Source organism: Eulemur rufifrons, chromosome 2, assembly GCF_041146395.1.
Source record: "Eulemur rufifrons isolate Redbay chromosome 2, OSU_ERuf_1, whole genome shotgun sequence".
Classification (NCBI taxonomy): Eukaryota; Metazoa; Chordata; class Mammalia; order Primates; family Lemuridae; genus Eulemur; species Eulemur rufifrons.
The window spans coordinates 94,817,502-94,840,268 of NC_090984.1; the positions used below are offsets into that span (position 1 = coordinate 94,817,502).

A 22,767-nucleotide genomic window follows, 5' to 3' on the forward strand; every position below is an offset into this window, starting at 1 on the left:
TTTGACAACAATATACACTGGAGAATAGAATCCGTATTCAACAAATGGTGCTGGGAAAATTGGATAGCCACATGCAGAAGAATGAAACAGGATCCATATCTCTCATCACTTACAAAAATTATTATAATTCAAGATGGATAAAGGACTTAAATTGAAGGCATGAAACCATAAAAATTCTAGAAGAAACTGTAGGTAAAAATGTTCTAGGTATCAGCCTAGGCAAAGAATGTATGAAGAAGACCCCAAAGGCAATCACAACAGCAACAGAAATAAATAAATGGGACTTGATTAAATTAAAAAGCTTCTGCACAGCCAAGGAAATAATTAACAGAGCAAATAGACAACCTACAGAATGGGAGAAAATATTTGCAAGCTATACATCGAGTAAAGCTGTGGTTCCCAACCCCCGGGGCATGGACTGGTACCAGTCCATGGCCTGTTAGAAACCAGACCACACAGCAGGAGATGAGTGGCAGGCAAGCAAGAGAAGCTTCATCTGTATTTATAGCCACTCCCCATCACTCACATCACTGCATAAGCTCCATCTCCTGTCAGATCAGCTACAGCATTAGATTTTCATAGGTGCGTGAACCCTACTGTAAACTGTGCATATGAGGGATCTAGGTTGAGTGCTTCTTATGAGAATCTAATGCCTGATGATCTGAGGTGGACCTGAGGCGGTGATGCTAGTGCTGGGCAACAGATGCAAATACAGATTATCATTAGCAGAGGGGTTTGACTGCACAATAAATGTAATGTGATTGAATCATCCTAAAACCATCCCCGCCTCTCCAGTCCATGGAAAAACTGTCTTCCATAAAACCTTTCCCTGGTTCCAAAAAGGCTGGGGACTGCTGTGATAAAGCCCTAATAACCAGAATCTACAAAGAACTCAGGCAAATCAGAAAGAAAAAAATCAAACAACTCCATTAAAAAGTGGGCAAAAGTGCTCACTTCGGCAGCACATATTCTAAAATTGGAACTATACAGAGAAGATTAGCATGGCCCCTGCGCAAGGATGACATGCAAATTCATGAAGCATTCTATATTTTTAAATTAAAATTTAAAAAAAAGTGGGCAAAAGACATGAACAGAAGCTTTTCACAAAAATGGACATTTTAAATGGCCAATAAACATATGAAAAAATGCTCAATGTCACTAATCATCATGGAAATGCAAATTAAACCCACAATGAGATATCCCCTTACTCCAGTCAGAATGGCCTTTATTAAAAAGTATATAAATAATAGATGCCGGTATGGATGCAGAGAGAAAAGAATGCTTATACACCATGTAAGTGTTGGTGGGACTACAAATGAGTACAATCTCTATGGAAAACAGTATGGAGATCCCTCAAAGAACTAAAAGTCAACCTACCATTTGATCCAGCAATCCCACTACTGGGTATTTTCCCAAAAAGAAAAGAAGTCATTTTATTAAAAAGACACCTGCACCCAAGTGTTTATTGCAGCACAATTCACAATTGGAAAAATGTTGAATCAACCCAAGTGCCCATCAATTCACAAGTGGATTAATAAGATGTGGTATACATATCAGTACTACTCAGCCATAAAAAGGATGAATTAATGCGTTTTGCAGCAATTTGGATGGAACTGGAGACCATTATCCTAAGTGAAGTATCTAAAGAATGGAAAAACAAAGACCATATGTACTCACTACTAAATTGGAAATGAGCAATGAGCACACATGTGCACATAGGGAAGTAAAACTCAACGGAAATCAACCAGGGGGGACGAAGAAGGAGGAGACAGGCAAAAACTTACCTAACGGGTACAATGAACAATATCTGGCTGACAGGCACTCTTATAACCATGACTCAAGCATTATAAAAGTGAATGTAACCAAAATTATTTATACCCCATGATATTTCTAAATAAAAAAAGAATATATATCATACTATTTAAAAATTATATATTTTAATGTACCTAAAAACTCTTATTCCATAAAAGACGGGCTTCATAATTTCTTTTTAAACACAGAAGAAATTTGGAGGAAAAAAAGAAAATGGACTGAATTATTCTCTGGCTAGTGGGCAGGAAATATTTAGAAGTCAAATACTATATAGATTGTATTACCTTGGAGTCAAAACTATTATAGAACTTAAGTATCAAAATTATAAATGTATAATAAAATAAATAGGTAATTTGAAATGTTAATAAATCATGAGAAATCGAAGACTTATAAAAGAGGATTTCCCAAGGATAAAACCATGGGAGGGGGCATTGGAGGATCTGTAACTTCCTAACAAGATTCTAATTTTTGACTTCTCATCTCTTCATCACTGTTCGCAACTCTCCTTGATCTTTTTTATGCTTTTGTTGGTTTATTTTTATAATCATATTATAGTTCCTCCAGAAACACATTAGTAATTATTCTTCCTTGACACACTTGTATAATAATCACTTCTCTTACTTTCATTTCTTTCTTTCCTCTTCTATACTTTGTCTTAATACATTACAAATAAAACAGAATTGTTTTATAGTGAGGCGCCAGTTTTATTGAAAGGGCTGAATAATATTAATATAATATGAATATTATAGTGAAGTGAAATATTAACTAGATCCTACAGAATATTTATTTGTAGGAGTTTGTTTAAATTTTGAACCCTTAAGCAAAACTTTTTAAAAAATCTCTTCCAAATCATAGCTACCAAAAATAATCTAGAGCTGTACCAATACTGACTGATATTGGATGGAAGAAAACTATTTCTAAGAAAATGTTTTATTTCATGTCATTGATACCCATTATTACTAATTTTAAAAAAGCCATGGCATAATATTAGTAGAGTTAAAAAAATTTCTATCTCAGAGTAGATCTGAAAGTAAATTAGTTCTAAAAATAAAATGGTCTAGTCCTCAGGGCCAACAAACAGGAATATTTATTTAATCTGTATAATCCTAATCTAAATCAATATAAACTATGGGAATAAAAGTAGAGGTACATTAGTCATTCTATAGGTGAAAGCCAAAATTTAATAAAAAGAGCCGACAGAATTTAATATCAGCTGTGCTTTTTTTTTTAATTTTTATTGATGTATCCAGTTCTCTCATCAGTAAAACAAACACACAAAATATACCTTTTCTAAAAAAATTTTACGAAACATCTTATAACTAAAGAGAAGTGTGAATGCATACACCCAGTGATATGGAAGCCTACCATAATGCAATAAGCCTAAAATTTCTTTGAAGTTTTATACTTTATTTTAAAAATTAATATAAAATTGGCATTCTGGTCCAAAATATGTTTGTTTTAATAAAAATGTAACATTTACAATTCTTATTGGCAAGAGAGACTGCATAGTTTTCTGCCTGTTAACAGTGGAAATGGTTTAACAGTGCTCAGTTTTGGAAAATTGTGCTACATCAAAGGGAATCAACAACACATATTAGTTTAGGATCCAAGCAATTTCTTTTGTTGCATGTTATTTCTAGAATACAAAATCTTAAAAAAAAAAAAAAAAAAAAAAAGTGAATACCAATAGCAGAGTCATTTCACTGCTTTACAGGCCACATTCTAGTAATTAATCCCTGAGGATAGTTTCCCCAGTAATTAATCCCTGCCTGAAGAAAGATTCCCAGAATATTGCAAAAAAGGTGACATAATGTAATATTTTCAGACCATTTCCAGTGGATATTTTTAAAATATATCCTAGCCGAGAGACTGAATAGGAGATTGAAATGTTTTTGATCCTATGGTTAGTATCTTCTGTGATATCAGTGAAATACATGTAAAAAAAAAGATAGAGAAATGATTAGTGAAGACTTTTGTTTTGCCACTAAATTTTAATTTTCAATATATATAAGTAAATTAATAATGTCAGCTGAATCATAATCGTTATAATACATTCAGTTCTCAAACTTCATTTATATTGCCATGATCCTATATATAATATAAACATTTATAATTTAACCTGCCTTAGTTACTGATAGAGAATGTTTTACCTCATAGAAAAGTACGTATAAAAGTAGCTAATGTTGTAAGTCTCGTATAACTATCATTGAAGAATAAATTAACTCATCTAAATACTAATCTCTTGTGATTTTTATAAAATTCTTATAAAGAAATAATCAGACATTTGGAGTAGCTGTGAATTTCTTTTATCTATACTACTCTATCATAATTGATGATTAAGGGATTACAAATAAATTAGAACATTACATTTTAAAATCTGTTGCTTTCACTTTTTCTCAAATTTTAGTTTATATAGACATCTTTTTCAAATTCTTTCTGAAATTTTTCAGCATTAGGAATAATTATTATCTGTTTCAGGAACCACAAAAAATAATCATGTGAAATTTGAATTGCAATCTTTTCTGGCTTTGAAAACCACATTGGTTTTCTAAAGTTTTCCTCTTATGATAGTTTCAAAGGCAGATTTGTGTATAGGAAATTGATAGCAAGCATGGATAAACTGTCTGCTCCCAAAGTCTCTATTTAAATCAGTCTTCTATTTTTTACATTCAGAGTTTAGTAATGAGTATCTTTTTTCTTCTTATAAGTCATTCTTTAAGTTTCTGTTCTTGCATTTGCACTTGGAACTGAATGGTAGAGGAAAAATTTCCTCCGTATATAATAACATAAAATTTTCTCCATAGATGGAAAGATAAATAGACAGACATATTTACATATACATATACATCCTCTTATAAGCATCAATTTTTTTCTAGCCTGTTTATTCCCAGGCCTATTAAGAGACTACAGTTTTAACCTAGAAATCAGGAACTCTGGGTTTTGTTCCTAGATTTGGCATTAACTTCATGTGTACTCTTAAAGAAGATACCTCATGTTGCTGGACTTAATGCAATTTCATTCTAGAAATAAAAGACAATGTATAAAATGATGTTCACTTGTTACTGAACATCTTCTGTACGTCTTTACGGTTTCTGGAAGTTTTCAGAAAGCAGCAGGAGGCATCACACACTTTTTTTTATAGGAAACTACCAATTCTGTCTTTATAATCCAGATATTGTAAGTCTCTATGCAATATGAAAAACAGCTTTTAATATAAAGATGTTCTCTGAGATCAAAGAATATAGCACAAGAGAATGTATAGATACTATGAACTCACTCTGAACTCATTCTCCATGGGGAGGCCCTCTCTTATAGAGTGTTGAAGGTCTATTTAGTGTCCATTGTTTCTAAATTTGACAATTCTGTTCTACTAAAAGTGAGAATTGGTGATTATCTTTTGGCCATAATATTTAGTTAATGCTGAAGAATTAGTAAAAACAATTTATATCAAGTAAAGCCAAAAGTTGATGCAATTCTTATGTACCAAGGTGCTTTTTTTCAAAATGAAAATTCAATTTTCTCCATATTATTCCTCAGAAATCTCCATATGCCATCAGAGATGTCCTAAAAGGGGTAAGACAATCTATATCTTGCTTCCAGGAAATAAAATTCTGTAGCATGTTCAGGTTTCTTATTTTTTTCCTCAGAACTTTAACACTGGGAACTTTGTATCACACTGCTCCTTCTACTATCTTCTAATACAACAAGGAGAATCACAGCTTACTTGACCTATACTAGTCTGAATTCAGACTATCATTCTGCAAGTGCAGAAATCCATAGCATAAACCCACTTGGTCTGAAGCTTCCTCCTCCCATATCCCTTTTTGATTTTGGATTGCCTTCCTCTTTAAACAAAACATTAGTTTTATTAGGGTTCTATTAAAAAAAATACCTCATCTAGTAAAACACTTTGTGTTGAGAATTTTCCTTTGCTCATTTATATAATGATGTGAAACAAGTTGTTAAAATAGCAGTTTTACTTTTCATTTCCTCTATCTTACACAAGAGGAAAATTCAGCTGAAATGACAGAAAGCCTTGAGGTAGTGAATATATCTAACATTGGTCTGGCATTAAAATTTTCTGGTTGGGCAGCACAATTGTTTAATTGGGAATCTCAGTGACAACTGAACAACCTCAATGCTTGGGTCAGCAAGCAGAGGAGCTTCACTCTGTCACCTATCAAGAATGATGCTTGTCAGGACTGATCTTTCCACTTAGAGAACATTCATTTTTCTAGTCATATTATTGATGTTTTTGGATATTGCAGTGGAATAGACACTAAAACTTTGAAAGAAAAAAAGTACATAGGTATATTTGTAATTCTTTGTTTTTTGTAAGCCAAATGCAAATGTAACACTACTCCAGATACTGCTTCACCAGAAGTCCCCAAGATAACCAAAAGTAAGTGCCAATTTCCTCATCTCAGGAATAGTGCCATAACAAAGACTGAATTCTAGTGACCAGCCTATTTGCAGAGCGTGTCATACTACCTCTGGTTAGTTAACTCCTTGGCCTCTTCAGAGGTACCTCCGAGAGTCAATTGATGTTTTTGCATGTATTACTTACTACTGTGTAGAAAAATTTTTAAGTTCACTTTTTCTTTATTCTGTCTTTTTTTACCCATCTTCCCTCATTGTAGCAAATTAGACGGCCGGATGAAAGCAAAGGAGTTGCTAGTAGAGTTGGATCCCTCAAAGTAAATATGTTTCTAACATTTTTTGGCAAGATTTTGTCTATAGCCTACACTTCTTCCTTTTTGGAGGGTGGAGGGAGGAAGGGGGCTTTTTCCATTTTTCACCATCCCATTTTTTTTTATTTTAATATTTTTATTGGCTGTTGGGTCATATTATTTTTTTTGTTTCAGCTACACATAGAGCAACCAGCTGAAGGCAAGCTGCCAAATAACTAGCTTTGAATGGCACCACAAACAAGAGAAAGGGCAACTGCCTCATTACAGGTGCCTATAATTTGGGGTTCTAGAGTAAACCGTTCCTCTGATTGATGTCACTGACTGTGTGTTCCTGTTACACAGAGAACTAGTATTTATTTTCAGAATATTATCTCCCCTTTTAAATTTTTTGTAAAAAAAAAAAAATTTAAATGTTATTTTAGTGTCATTACCATTTGTAGTTCATTCCAGGAAAAAATTATTATAAGTTAATAACATTTATTCAATTTATGTATTTTTAAGAATTAGAAAGGAATTTTCTATCATGCTAGTGTAATAGGCCCACATATAGCTGATAGTGTTTAAGTACTCTTAATCCTCTGTTTCATTTTTTTAAAAGTATAAAATAATTGATACAACAATCAACAGAAATAGATATATATCTAAAATGTTTGCCCATTGTGTAAATAATTAATATACAATTTAAAGATTTCTGATTTGATGTTCTTGTTTGCTAGTTGCTAAATATCCATGTGTTCAATATATCCTGGGTACTCTGTACTCTAACTTTTAATCACAATGAAAAGTAAACAAGTTATCACCCTTAAGAAACACAGACATAGTCATTGATCACTTTTAATGCTGCCACCATAAATGCAAGTTAGAAAATTTGCTGAATTCTACAAATATACAGAATACCCCTACAAAATTAACTACTTTCTTATATCTCAATCTCATTTGTCCTTATAGCAATAGTCACTGTTAAATTAATCAAAATGCCAGATAATTCGGTGTACTAGGATGTCCCTAAATTCATTAACTACCTTGAGGCCTAACATTGAGTCATTTCAAAATATAACACACCTTCAGTTTATTTCCATTTAACAATTTATGAAACACTAATTTCTGCACTCTTTCTTCTCTTTGCCTCTTCTGCCTTCTTAGTTTTATTTTTTTGTTGTTGTTTATTTATTTATTTATTTGTGTGTGTGCTCGCACATGAGTGCACATGGATGAAGATGTGTTTGTATGTTTGTGATCTTTATTCCAGAAAAGCCATCCTCTTTGTTCTCTAACACTGCTTTATAGTGGGTAGCTACTTTATTAAAATGTTGTTTCACTAAGGATAATCACAGGGGATGGGAAGTGTTGATTGTATGCCTATCTGAAAAACTAGGCAACTTAAAATTATTCACTCAGAAAAATGTGAGTTTATGTATCCTGATGATATGTCAGTAGCATTCCTCACTGTCTACCTGTGAGGTATATTTTACCTTTGTCTTTAAGGGAAGATAAATCCATTATTGTTTAGACTGTGGGTTATGACTCAGATTCAAGTAGGAAGGTACAATGCAACATGACTTTTTGAAAATTACTGGTAGTAAAATAAAAATGAAAATGGCATCCATAACTGCAGCACCATCTGCTGTAAACTGAATTGTATGTGAATGTGCGTGTGTGCAGTTATCTTTAAGTTCAGCTTTTGGAGGTATAGAACTTCAATTAAAAAAATGTTTATTGTTAAGTGTATATACAGTATGATTATGTATATACACATATATGTTTAAGAACAAAATGCATTTTACATTTCAATCAATTTATGTTACTATGGATGCAGTCTTAAATCAAAAAGTATGTTTGAGAAAGAAAGTCATATATCTTTCAATATCTTTACTCCATATTTCTACCAAATAGATAATGTCAAGGTGAATCTCTAGGAGATTATAAGGAGAGTTATAGTATTTATTTTCTCTAATGCTTTGGGAAGAAAAAGTACTATAATTAAACAAAATAAAATGTTGGCTTGATGGTCACAGGTTTGTTGAGCATGCATTCTTATGTTATACAAAGATCTTGATGTTTTGAAATGTTTGCCAAAGGCAGTGAGAAATGTATAATGCTATGATCTTATTTTTAAAAGGAAAAAGGAAAACTGAAAAGAGAACAAGTTGCTTTTTCAATTCATTTTCTGATGTTTACATGTAGCTCCATCGAAAGCTGGAGGAGCTCAGAGATCACCTAGAAGGCAATGTGAAAGGATACTCTCTCAGAGTAAATGTACGATTTCATTCGGTGATTTTTTTTTTTTTTTTTTTTTTTTTTACTTCTGCTGACTGGTAATTCCAAAACTGATTGGTTTGTCCTCTCATCTCCATCTTTTTTACTTTCTGTCTCTTTTCCCCCTCTTTCTTTTCCAGCTGCGGCTTCATGCTCACATTTATGAAATAAAGATTAACTTGGCAGGGTATGGGACCCTCAAGCCATGCTGACTAACATTGCAGTTGATTTAATAATATTTTACCCCAATGCAAAATAAAATCTTTCTTTTCAATATCAGTATTTCTTATACAATTGTATAATTTTCTAAGGATATTTTGTGAGAGTTCACTCGGAGCTTTTCCATTGGCTGTGTCTTCTGCCCCTTGTTGGGTGTGTCGGCAGGATTATAAATTATGAGCTGGATCCAAGGAGTAGAACCTTGGTGATTCAATTTCAGTTTTCAAGGAAAATACAGTATTGTTATAGATAATCTGACAAGTAGACACATTTGTTCTGAGTTAACAGACTTCTCTTAACTCAGACTCTTTTAGAATAATTATGTCATTTTTTGTTTAAAAATAATAAAATTAGCAGTAAGCATCTTTACCAGGAACACCCTCATGTAACATCTTACAAATTCTTGAGCTAAAGGCTAACATACCTAAGACAGCTATTGAAGGAGCCAACTAATACTGTACACAATCATAGAGGCAGTACTAATAACAATAATAATTTTTGTGACAGTTCAGACTTTTAGAATGCTTAGTACTTCTCCTGAATATATCTTTTCAAGAAAAATCTCTAAAATGGTATATGGTATAAATATGGCAGAAGAGAAACTAAATTACTATACTATGTAATCTATGGCTTACCCTTGACATCCCATTCCTGAGACTCTGGAAACAGTTCCTATGAATCCTAGTTTGTGATTTACTTCTCCCAAAATTATTGCCATTTATTTAATTCATGTAATTATAATAGTTTTGCTGTAAAAAGTAGGATAAAAATTAGGGATATGGTAATTCTCTGGTTTCTCAGCTTATTTTTAATTATATATCATGCATAGTCATGTATATCTCTATATTAAATTTCTGATTATTAAAGTTCACAGTGGTTTTTATTAATATTGGTCATTAAATTCTGACAGCTAAACAGAGAAGTAAATTAATGCATGTCTCATTTTTCTGCTTCTTTTTTTTAGCCAGTCCTTCTTTTCCACGTATATTCTTAGAGAATTTGGAAAATAATCCATAATCACCTCCCAGAATATTCTACTTTTTTACAAAAAAAAGATTAGTATGGATTTAATGATTAAATCAGTCTAAACATGCCTGAATATTATTTTAGAAAGCCATAAAAAGATTGTAATATATGTATTTTAGTGTCATGCTCTTTCCTAACTAATCATGAGAAGTGATAGTTTTGTTCAATCAAACTGAAAGCTGAAACTTGCTAAGGTTTATATTGTAATGCGTTAGTGTGAGATTAAGATCAAATTAAAAGTTTGATGCTTTAAAAATTGGGTTATCTAATGCCACTCTTTAATTTCTCTTTTTTAACACCTGTACTACTATATAACATCTGACTCAATGTCTTCATCTTTTATTTTACTCAGAAACACTTTGTTCTGATTACCTTGTTTCTAAAAAGTATAAAAATATGGTGCATCATCTAAGGATCCCATTAACTATCAGATATAAAAAAACAAACAATGGAACTATCAAAAGTCAAATAGTACCTTCTCTAGAAAGTTCGGCTAAGAAAGCAAGCAAATCAAATACTTAGCTGAATTTGCGGTTTTTCTCCTTACCCTTTAATTCCTATTACCCAGTATACCTTGAAATATGCCTTATATGTTAAAAATTGTTGCTTAAAAGCAAAATAAAATTATTCTCAGAACCACAGACTATATTAAGCAGATTTGGTTTCCAAAATGAGATAAATGGGCATACAATGGTGGTTTTGCTTTCTGAAAATTTATTATGAGTTTCTTTTAATTCACTGAAATACTGCTAAATATTTCAGTAAGATGAAAGATTCAGAATTATGCTAATTAAATATTTTATTTAATACTTGGAGAAGGTGAGATATCATTCAGAAATGTGGGATATGGATTTAATTAATATGCTTCAATTGGTATAATGTAGACAATATACTATTTTTTAGAAAGGAAAGAGCCTTTCATCCTTTTTTATTTAGGATAAGCAATAATATAAAGTAGAATATTCTAAGATGTAGTTTTTGGAATAATATTATACTTTATTTATTTCTCATATGAAAACATATTCTTTATTCAGCATTGACTCTTCTGTAGCAAAAAACAGGATGTATTTGATTCTTGATTTCTTAGTTAAAAATGCATTATCTTTTCTGTACATCATATAAACCTAAGTGGGTTTTTAGTAATTTTAATAATAATAAAATCATCATCTTGTACCTAAGCAGGGTTTTCCTAATTTAATGACTTCAAAAATTATTATAAATCTTTAGATTGATGAATTCTTGAGAATAGTGACTGAAGAATGTAATCTCTTAGAAGAAAAAAAATTAATTTTCCATTTACTTAAATACATGAATCTAGTGGGAATAATATTAAACGTAATGCACAAGATTGAAGACCAGTGCAATGTTGAGAATTAAAAAACATAGGCTGATGTAAACTATTACTTTGTTTAGATACTCAAGGTAAATTTACAAAGAAGTTAATTAGTTGATGAGCAGTGAGGCCAAGGAGAACCTTAATATTAAAATATTCAGAAAAAAAGTAGATAAATGCTCATGAAATAAAGACCAGTAGAAAAAAAGAAAAGAAGGGAGTAAAAATACTCATAAGCCACAATTTTGCATCTTTATCTAAGTTTTCAGTCTATATAAGATGATAGTAAATTTCTATTCAGCTACAAATATATATAGATAGGTTTTGGCTAACCAAATATGTTAATTTTTTAAAGGCGTTGGCAAGCAAAAGGGAATATGGCTTATAAAGACAGATTATTGACATATAATTGAAACTAAGATGAAAGGCAATAAAATAGAAGAAATATGATAATTACGTATAAGTACTTGCTGTGTTAACACAAATAAAGGAGTGGTATTTGAAGTAAAAAAAAGTCAAGGGAGGAAAGTTACCACCTAAAATAAGATTATATTTTTAATAAGTGTTAAGAAAATATCTAAATCAAGTCAGAAAGTAGTGACTTTTGAACAGTGATTTTTAAATGTTTACAATTAATTTCCTGAATGCTAAAATGGGGCTACTATGAAATAGGGATAATATAAATAATGAATTAGATGATTGTGATTTCATAAATCTTTTAAGGTCAGTATATTCATTCCAGCCTTAGTTCTGAACTACTTTCTTATATTTTTGATAGATAGATACCTATTGTCTTTGAGGGTTTTTATACTTTTATAGTCATTGAGTTAATGTTATAACTCAGAGGTTGGCAAACTACAGCATATGGACCAAATCTTATTCTTTTGTAGGCCCACAAACTGAGAATGATTTTTTGCATTTTTAAATGGTGGACAAATATCAAAAGAAGAACATTTCATGGCATGTGAAAACTATGAAATTCAAGTTTCAATGTTCAAAAATAAAGTTTTATTGAAACATAGCTATGCTGATTCATCTGCATATAATCTACAGTTGTTTTCATGCTATAGCAGAGTTAAATAGTTGAAGAAAAGATTATATGGCCTGCAAAGCCTGAAATATTTACTCTCTGACCTTTTTTTTTTTTTTTTTGAGACAGAGTCTCACTCTGTTGCCCAGGCTAGAGTGCCATGGCATCAGCCTAGCTCACAGCAACCTCAAATTCCTGGGCTTAAGCAATCCTCCTGCCTCAGCCTCCCGAATAGCTGGGACTACAGGCATGTGCCACCATGCCCGGCTAATTTTTTCTATGTATTTTTTAGTTGTTTGGCTAATTTCTTTCTATTTTTAGTAGAGACGGGGTCTCGCTCTTGCTCAGGCTGGTTTCGAACTCCTGAGCTCAAACAATCCACCCCCCTCGGCCTCCCAGAGTGCTAGTATTACAGGCGTGAGCCACTGCACCGGCCTACTCTCTGACCTTTTAAACAGAAAAAGTTTGTCAAGCCCTGCTATAACTGGTTAGCATATCAAGGTAACATTGACATAGAATTTGTTATAATAGAGTCTGTGAAATTACCTTCATTTTAGAGCTTGAGAGAAAGAGCTGCTCGTTTTTCTGAAAATGGTTTCAGATTATTCTACATGGAAGCACATTTTTAGAACAGTTGATCTCCTGAGATATTCTAAGGTTATATTTTTATTTTCTTCTTTTTTACATTGTTTTCTCTAGCTGTTCTCTTTCTTCACATACCACCTCCCCCCCTCTCCCTCCCTCTCTCTCTCTCTCTCTCTCTCACACACACACACACACACACAAACACACACATAAACACACCATAAAATTGCCATTACGCCTTCAAATATGGAACTCTTATACAGATAGGGTATAGATTATACATTCCTCTTCTATTTGGGGGGACCTTATGGGGATTTAGAGTATAAAGATAAATTCTCTTCTTGCTCTCTCAAACTCTAAAAACATGTGTTTTTAGATTATTTTTGCTGTGCATGTTGCATTTTTCTTTTTATTACTTCATTACATCTTAATAAAGATATGTCTCCTAAAGACCATGAATCGACTTTTGATTTCTACTTAATTTCTTGTTTGACCTCACCTAAAATCATGTACCTTCTATAGGAAATTTTGTACTACTAGAAAACACTCCCTGAGGTATTCAAGTAGTACATCATATCTTAATATACAGCATTTAAAAATCTAAATGATGTCTGCATTGAATCAGCCAACTTTGAGTGGGGAAGAACAGCTGAAACATTAGTCCTTAGATGAGTCAATATTAATAGCCCTTAGATGGATAAACATCAGTTTGTTTGTAAACTCTACTTTCTTTAGGCAAATTTCAATGTCTCTTGCTTCTTGTATGTAGAAGATTGTTTGAGTTTCCTAAGTCTTCCTTGTTTGGCATTTTGACATTTACTTACATTAATAATATGCATTTATTTTCTTTTCATTTATAATAATTGTGTAACATTCTGAGTATCTTGGTAGATAATGTCTTATAAATATGACCATACTACAATAATGATGAAGATGACAATAAATCAATTTTAGGATTATTTCTTTTGGAAAACAAGCTAGTTTTGCTCCTTTTCACTTTATTAGAATTTCCTTAATGTGAAAATTTAATTGATTCAATTCTGAGGTTTCAGTTCAACTAAAAATAAGAAAAATCTATCTTATCCTATGCTTCAAACCAAAAAAAATACTTACATAATACTTATAAAATCACTTGCAGTAGCCTAGGACATCATTTAAAATGGAAGTGACACAGCTGTGAGGTGTTTAATGCTCATCACGGCATTACCCTCCTCAGAATTGACTTCAGTACAAAAATAAAATACTAATAAAAAAGTGCAAGTAATTTCTCTAGTAATAGAAGATGGAGAACCGATTGAAAAAAAAGATAAGACTCTCAAACTGTTTTGAAAAATAGTTTTTCAGTTTTATTAGTATAGTTATAGAAACAGAACAAACATGCACAGCAATATTTTCTTAGAACTAACATTTTGCAAAAGAAATTCAGATTTGCATATGTTGGAAAAAATGTTTAATTCTTAATATGTGTAGAATTGACCATGTTTTAGAAAGCACCTCAAAGCTATAAGTGGCAATGATACTTTTTAGTACAAATATTTGTGATAGTAAGCTTTAAAACTTCTGAATAGTATTTCATCAGTTCAATTTTTTAAGGATAGAAGAAAAAGGTTTTATATTCATTCATTCAATGAACACTGATGGAGCACCTACTACATTTACCTGTGCTGGGTGCTAGAAATACAGTTGGAGAACAAATCTGATAATAAGTGTGTTTCTGATTCCTCCACTGTCACCTTCTCCAATACCCTCATTTCTCCACCCTGTTTGTATTTTGGAACTTCATACAGCATATGTAACTGGAGAATGTATACTTAACAATTTCAGTTCACATGGATTGTGACAACCTAATAAAAGAAGAGGACACAGAATTGAACATGGCAGTGTAACAACCTAGAAAGTAATAACAGGCCAGAAAATGATCAATTCAAAGTTATAAAGGGTAAACATGGTTTTTAGTGTAAGATAACTGTTTTTAAAAAACCAATGATAAAATAGCTGTTAAAAACAATCAGTGAAACAATCTGATAAAAGATAAGTCTGGAGAACACTTTTGTGTTTAAGTTTTTGTGTCTTTTATGGTGGTGTTATTTTCATATATAGAGAGAGAGAGAGAGAGAGAAGAAAGAGTAAAAGAGTTCAGTAATTCTGAGAATGGAATAGTAGGACAGGAAATCAGAATACTGGAGCTGGCTTTGGTACCCTCTTTAGAGAATAATGTAAAAAGGTACAGTAGAGTTATCCTATAAACAACTTCATATGTAGTTTACTAGTATTAAGCCAGTGAAGATCCGTGTGGTACCATAGGAGAAATTGTCCAGTGTTCTACTTTCTCCCTTATATGAACATCTTCTCAGCAAGGTCATAGCGGATTCTAATTAGAGGGAGTCATCTCTGTCATGGATTTTTTTTTTTTTTAGCAAGGTATTTTTTTTATCACAAGGTTCTCTTTCAAATAACTTGAGGCTTGAGGTAATTTCAAACTCAAGTGTCTGCTTACAAAGGCTGTTTTATTATTTGGCCAGTGTGTTGGTGCTGGAGCCATCTAAACCCTCTGAGACCCTTACCGTGCTATCCTTTCCTCTTTAACAGTGTTTTCTTTTCCCCACTGCAAAACCAGGCTCGGCTTCCCTCGTGCTCATCTACCTATAGTGTATCTGAGGTATATTTTGCACGTGTTTTCTTACATGATCAAGAACATGCTCGCCCTCACCATTCTTCTTATTTTATTTTCCTTTTGCCTTGATTTAATTTGCCTTGCACTTTGCACTTGGCTGAAAGGGGTGAGGGTACCAAAAGGGAAAAGTTGCCTATTTTAGGGGGAAATTTCTATATTTTTATGATGCACTGTTATTTAACTTTTTTTTTTTTTTTGGCAGTCACTGTATCACATTGAAATGACTAAAACCCAAATAGCCACCTTGATTGTTAACACCACCTAATTCATAAAGATTCCTTTGAATCAGGTAATTTATTCTTAAACTCATATTGGCTAAAGATTCCAGTTTGCACACCTATATAGGTCTGTCTCTGATAGCTGAAAATTTGCATTAAATTAGTGGTAATCCTGTCCCATTATTCACAAACATAGAATAGCTTCCAAAATTGATTATTAAATGAAAACCAAATGTAATTCCTCTATTTTTATATAAAATAAAAGATTCATTCTTTTTCAAAAAAAGCTTATTAGGTTACTTAAATAATTTTTCATAAGTTTCTTGTGATTTAGAAGAAATCATCATAATCTGAAGAGTGATGTTCCTTTAACAAAATATTTTACATGCAATTTGACCTATGTTCTTTGTTTTTTGGAGAGGTTTAATTCTTATTATGTTAAACTGTAGCATAAATGTATTTTCTTGTTAAAAAGCAGATTTATTGAAATATTATTAACAGACTGATTATCTGTTAAGACTACTTTCAAAGCAGGGACACTGTTGAGTAGCTAAGAGGAAAGGCTATTACATACCTCAAAATATGACTAGTAAATAAAAGGATTTTAATAGTCTGTGAATTTTAATACCTTAGTTTTTTCCTTTACAATATAACATATTTCTACACACATTTACTTTGTGCAAGCCACTATAGCTGTTACATGCAGACAAGTTGTCATCTTAATTCTGATTGCAAAAATATTATCTCAGAATGTCATGCCAAAAAAAAAAAACCATAAAAATGGTACTATCTAAAATAGCAGGTAGTATATGCAGAACCACAGGCAGAATATCATCTTTAGACCTCAAATTTTAAGAAAAAGCTTTGAAAGGAATAGCCTCACAAAGTTGAATTTGTTGAGTCAATAGAATGACAGCCATCTTCTTTAATTTTTTTACTTTACGAGTTATAACTGTCAGATTTTTTTCTCTTAAAAGTGATTTTGTGGAGAGTTAATTTCTTCTTGAAACCATATTAGTAGGGAGAAGCAATGAAATGAAAGACATGTGAACTATTTATAATATCAAACAAAGACTTTTGAAAGAGAAGGTTGATATCATCTCATCACCACATTTTCCATAGATATTTTCACCAGGATTATGACTCCTAGTGTAAAAAATATATAACCCATTTCTTTCTGCCACTTCATCCAGGCAATTCTCCATTTCCCATGAAAATGTATAAGAAGTCTACCATTGGCATCATCTCCAATCACAGCCTACAGCATCCATCAGGGTATTACTTTCTCTGTGACAGCATGTATGCAGGAGGGCTCTCAGGCTGGAATGTGGAACTGGCTTCTTGGGGGGATTTTATGTATGCTATGGCATTTGCTCCATGGCACTCAGCTCTTAAATGAACTCTGGCTCCATCTGGGTTTGTTTCTTTCATTGTGACACATGGGCTTTCTTTATTTGTCATGAAGTATGTTTCTCTTTTTGTCATTTGTGGTAGGGCTTCTCTGTTCCACTCAATGCCACATCTCTGTGGTCTCCATAGTTGGTGTTTATGTTTAATTTATGATGCTATAAAGACCAATAAAATGAAGAACTCCTTAAGGAATCTAATATTCATGATAATCTTCCATACAGAAATAACCTTCCATAATTGTTTTCTATTTAATCTTAAATTGGTAAATATTTGCTTTACAAAATTAGACTATAAACACTGATAATTAAAATTTCAAGGAATATCCTGTTTCAATTTTTCATATGGAAGCCTCTTGATAGGACTCTTGGTTAAGTGTAATATTTATTTTATAGCATCACTATGGAGGTAGGCAAACCTTCCATGGCTCAATCTCTTCTTTCCCTTACATTTATATCATCTTCACTTACCCCCAATATTGAAGAAATAAAGTCTCCAACCCCTAAATAGCACATTGGCTTTACCAATTACACCTCACTATCTTCTGTGGCATTCATAAGATGAAAAAAATAAGCCTTGCTCAAAAATGAACCTATCCATGAGTTATACAAGAACAAGATAATTCATAACCTCAGCTAATTGATACTGCTTAGCAAATGTTAATCCACACAGTTGATAGCCGCTTTGTAAACAATACAATTCTCTTACTATGTGACAAGCTCTGTGTTTGATATCTCATTTATCTTATCTCAATTAATCTTTAGAACAGCTCTGTTTGGAAAATATATTATCATCATCCACATTTTAAAGATGAGTAAATTGAGGCTCAAAGAGGTTAGATATCTTGCCCAAGTCATAAAGCTGGCAAGTGAGTGGCAGAAAATTGTTTTTTCTTAAATACTATAAACTAAAAAGAAGAGGCTGAAGCACAAAAGAAAATTTTAGAGACTTTACTTGAGCCACAGTGAAGACAGCTGCCTGGAAAACTCAGACCCAAGTAACCTTGGATATGAACTGTTTGGCCTTTATTATAAGCAGGTTTTTAAAGCTTTTTTTGTCTTTAAAAACCTGCTTATAATAAAGAGGGGGTTAAAGTGAGTGGGCTGATACAAAGTTGTCTTTCAGGAATTCTCATTGGTTTACAGAAATAACATTGATTAGTGATTGGCTATACATTGTTAAGCCAAATGGTGTGGTATAGCATCCCAGTGGCATTATTAGGTTAATTTATAGCTACTTGTGGGAATTGCCAGCAATTTCAAGAGATAAATACATAGCTCAAGGGGGAAGTAGGATGTGATTTCTATCTCATTTTAATGTCTCTCTGGGCCTGATAACTTAAAAGAACTCAGATTAAAATCCCGAGATAAAAGTTCTTTTCTTTTTTCATTCTACTCTTTCTCTCGTTCAGGAGTTGTTAAAAGTCATCAGCTCTGTGACTGGCATGTAGTAGTCTTGTATTTTCACAGTATATATTTACCTTGTTCAGGTTGGTTATATAGTTTGGGTTATATATTGTGGGAAGATGTATCTGTAAGATGTAAAACTTTAATTCTAGGAAACATTAGAAAGATACTCCTTTGCATAATTTATTATTGTTATTTTTCTCTTATTTAGTCATTTAATAAATATTTATTGAGTACCTACTATGCCTTATTTAAATATAATCATATATCCTGCTGGTTATTTCTTGACCGTTGGGATTCATTTCACATTTGGAATACATAAAATATTATGAATGTAATGAGATCAGTGTCTCAGGTTGTACACTGTTTTTCATCCCTGGAGCCAAGTAATAAAAGGGAAGAATTCATCTTCCGAATTTCTAAGTAATCTGCAACTTTGCTCCAGCAGTGTTCATTTTTAAAAATCCTTTGAAAAGACTGCTTCAGAATTCCCTTGGTTTAAACCAAAGCCAAAATCAATGCTATATCCTGGTAGAAATAGTGCTCTTTCTGACTTATTTGAGAAGCTGGAATATATACTAGATATAAATCTATTATGATTTGTAACACAGTATCTAAACCCCCCCAAAAAATTAATAAACATTCAAGTTGTCATGCTTTTATTAGTTCAAATTAAACCCTTTAAAGCCTTATCTTTAATGTCTTAGATTTCCCAGTAGTAGGGTTGATTGAGATAATTTGAAATTTTGAAGCCAAATTCTCTTTCCTGTGGAGTGGAAAATGACTGAAACTTAATTATATTTTTTTAATGTTTTAAGAACTTTCAGCTACCTAAAGGGAAGGTGATGTTTTACAGTTATAACATGTAAAATAGTTGCCCTTTAGACACTATTAGAACATGTATTCTGACTAAACAAACCTTGGCTAAAGGTTTGGAGCTTTTGCAAGTGAAACTTTCGGTTGAATTGCAAATAGTAGAACTACATATTCAAATGAAAGGAGGGAGGGAAAAGGAAGAAGAAGGAGGCAACTGGACTTTAAAAACCATAGCATTTCCTATTTAAAAAGAAAAAAAAAAATAGGACCATTTTTTAAAAACCACAGAACTACAAACTAACTTAACTGGAAGAAACTATAGCCAGAAAATAAAGGTTCTACACTGTGGGGTAATCACCTAAGATTTTCTACTTTATAAAAGCTCACTTAGAAAATCTTTAATAATTGATTTTTTATTTATTTATTTTAATATATTTGACTATGATGTTCCACTTTCACTAATGTGTATTATTTTCATGCCATTTGTATACAATAGTTAGGAAAGTGAAGATAGTATGAAGAAATGTTAGAAATACATTTGAAGACACTACAACTCCTGCTGTTAAAGTTTCTTGATTCCATCTCACTTTTGAATTGTTAGAAATGAATTGGAATATATAAATTGTTTTGGTAAAAATAAGAAAATTAAGTACATATGTCTTTCAGACATTCCAAATTAGTGGCTTGACCAAGAAGATAAGGGGAAAACACATGACTTTTTATTTGACAAGGATATATGATAACTCTAATTAAAGCATTCTTAAAAAATAATTGATTGATAATTATTGAAACAAGATAATTAAGTACTTCTTTGGACTTGGGCATATATTTTTAAATTTCCATAGTAAAAATGTTTTTTTAAAACATGCTATTATAGTTGACATTATTGAACTTCTGTTTATCTTTGTATACCACCTCATACAGTGATCATTTAAAACACAAACAGGTCTTCAGTGAAAATAAGGCAAGAGAAATTTAAAGTTTAAGATGAGGAAATATTAATGCATGGATAACAAATTTAGGAAGTTTTTGAGCTAGGTGTCTCTTTGAGAGAGAGAGAGAAAGGGGATATATACATCCTGTCCTTTGTGGAAATAGGAATGAAGAAAGTCTATAAACTACTTACATAGAAATCCAGCTTTTTGCAAATACAGATTGGCTTATTGTCATGATGTTGTAAATTTTCTATCCTATGCCATAGAGAATATACAAACAAAATAGATTAATTAGAGACATGGGTAGTTAGAGCCTAAATAAATGGTAGCACATTATAGTATGCATTAAAATGTTATAGCTCACCTATATTTATACTTGGTGCTGTTTGAAGTCTTTCTGTGATCTCAAACTCAGTATGTCCAGCTTGGCTTTCTAAGTATCTTCTCTCTATCAAAGGTCATGTTCTCAAAGTTTCCCAGCATAGAAATCTTCTAGTTATCTTTAACTCTTTCTTGTTTTTCACCTTTGACATCCAGTGTATCATTAAATTTTGTCATCTTTGTTATTTCTTCCTTTGAATTATCTCCTTCTAATCTTTACTTTTAATACATACATGAACTTTATAACCAGATCTACTTTCAAATCCTGGCTTTGGCAAAACAAGTAATGAACTTGGCATGTCATATAGAAGACACTCAAAAAATATTTGGAAAATGGTTAGCACATAAACAAATAAACTTTTCTAAAGTTTGTAAAATTTCCACATCTGGGTTTCAGGGAAATGTGGTAGGTAATTTATGGGAGCTCTAGGGTCGTACCTGGAACACAATAAGCATTAAACAAACAAATTCCTTTTTCTTCTCTAGCATGGATGCTTAAGCCCTAATCACCTTAGACTTGAATTACTACAGGAACTAAGTAATTGGGTTCCCCTCCTGTAGTCCTCCTTTCCTATTGTGCCAGACTAATCTTTCTAAGCACTACTTTTATTCCTCTCAGTTCTCCAATCAAAAAAATTACAATAACTTAGCTGTTACTTGTTATATTAAGAATAAATGCCTCTGCCTTTCTTTCAAAGTCCTTCATATTTTGGCCAGCATTATTTTTCAAATATTATTTTCTAGGGACTGACTCCTCCCAATTTGCTCAGGACTTTCTATATTTTAGCACTGAAAGCCCCACATCTTGGAACTATGCAGTTTTAAAACTGAAAGTCCTACATCCCAGGAATCCCCTAAGTCCTGGACAGACCAGGATAATTGGCCACTTACTCCCTATCATGTATATAACTCCAAGGTGAACTGTCTTGTCACACTGTGGTCTTTCTTCTTGGCCATTATTTGTATTATTCTCTCTGCCTAAATGCCCTCCTCGTTTCATAGCTTGTCTTTACCCAGAAAGCCTCCTCTACCAACTCCCATTCACCCTAATCATCCTCTGAAGGCAATTTCAGTTGTTCTTATAGATAGTATTGCTTATATTGCTTTTTCTCCTTCCTGTCTGGCTATTTTTCTTCACTATCCAATACAGTAGCCAGTAGCCACATACAGGTTTTAAAATTAAATTCATTAAAATTAAATAAAATTTAAAAATTGCTTTCTCAGTCACCATAGCCATATTTCATTAGATACCTGCGGCTAGTGGCTATTATATTTGAAGGTACAGATATAGAACATTTCCATCATCATAGAAAGTTCTGTTACATAGTGTGCTCTCTAGTATACTGGGATAATCTTATACTCAACAGAATCATAGTCATAATAATTGTTATTATGATCACTACCATCCAACAACATTATTACCTGTACTTATATAACACTTAACTTTGACCAGAGATTGTTCTAGGAACTTCACTTATATGACCATTATATCACTATATAGTAACAGTGATGTAATTTTGCAATATAATATAGTTGATACCTTGGTATCAGCTCCTACCTACCGCCCACATCTCTCTCCTGAGTTATAAACTTGAACATAACTCAGCCCCCAAATTTGATCCTGCATCTACTATTTCAATATGATACTGCCCAATTACTCAGACTGGAAACCTGGGAGTTACCTTATGTTCCTTATGACCAATCAGAATCTAAATCCTGTAGATTCTGCCTCTTTTGTATCTCTACAATGTATACCTTTCTTCCAGAACTACCTCCAATGATGTGGTTGAGTTTCCCATCTGGATTACTAAAGTAATCTCCAAACTAGTTCCCCTCCCCTCATTGTTTATCCCATAAATATCACTAATCCATCTTAACACTGCTCACCAGAGTGAACTTGTTAAAACGTTAAGGTAACCATGGCATTCCCCTACTTAAAATATTTCAGTGGCTCTCCATGATCCCTAGAAATTGGCCT

The 22,767-nt window shown here is 32.3% G+C and overlaps 1 protein-coding gene and 1 non-coding gene across 13 annotated transcripts in view; both read left to right on the forward strand.

Moving 5' to 3' along the window:
- The window catches only part of GPHN (gephyrin), a 540,339-nt gene that overhangs the window by 347,760 nt on the left and 169,812 nt on the right, over positions 1-22,767 (forward strand). For 4 of the 12 annotated variants that reach the window (XM_069487828.1, XM_069487857.1, XM_069487892.1 and 1 more), the window contains one exon: positions 6,453-6,509. The exons of 4 other annotated variants lie outside the window; for them this stretch is intronic. In XM_069487828.1, the coding sequence (XP_069343929.1) occupies positions 6,453-6,509 (57 nt within the window). Of the gene's footprint in view, positions 1-5,349; positions 5,386-6,452; positions 6,510-8,687; positions 8,760-22,767 lie in introns of all 12 variants that reach the window. 4 more of the 12 variants (XM_069487811.1, XM_069487839.1, XM_069487849.1 and 1 more) reach the window with 3 other exon arrangements.
- LOC138380988 (U6 spliceosomal RNA) lies at positions 947-1,053 on the forward strand. Its single transcript, XR_011232946.1, has one exon. It is a non-coding gene; the product is annotated as a U6 spliceosomal RNA (small nuclear RNA).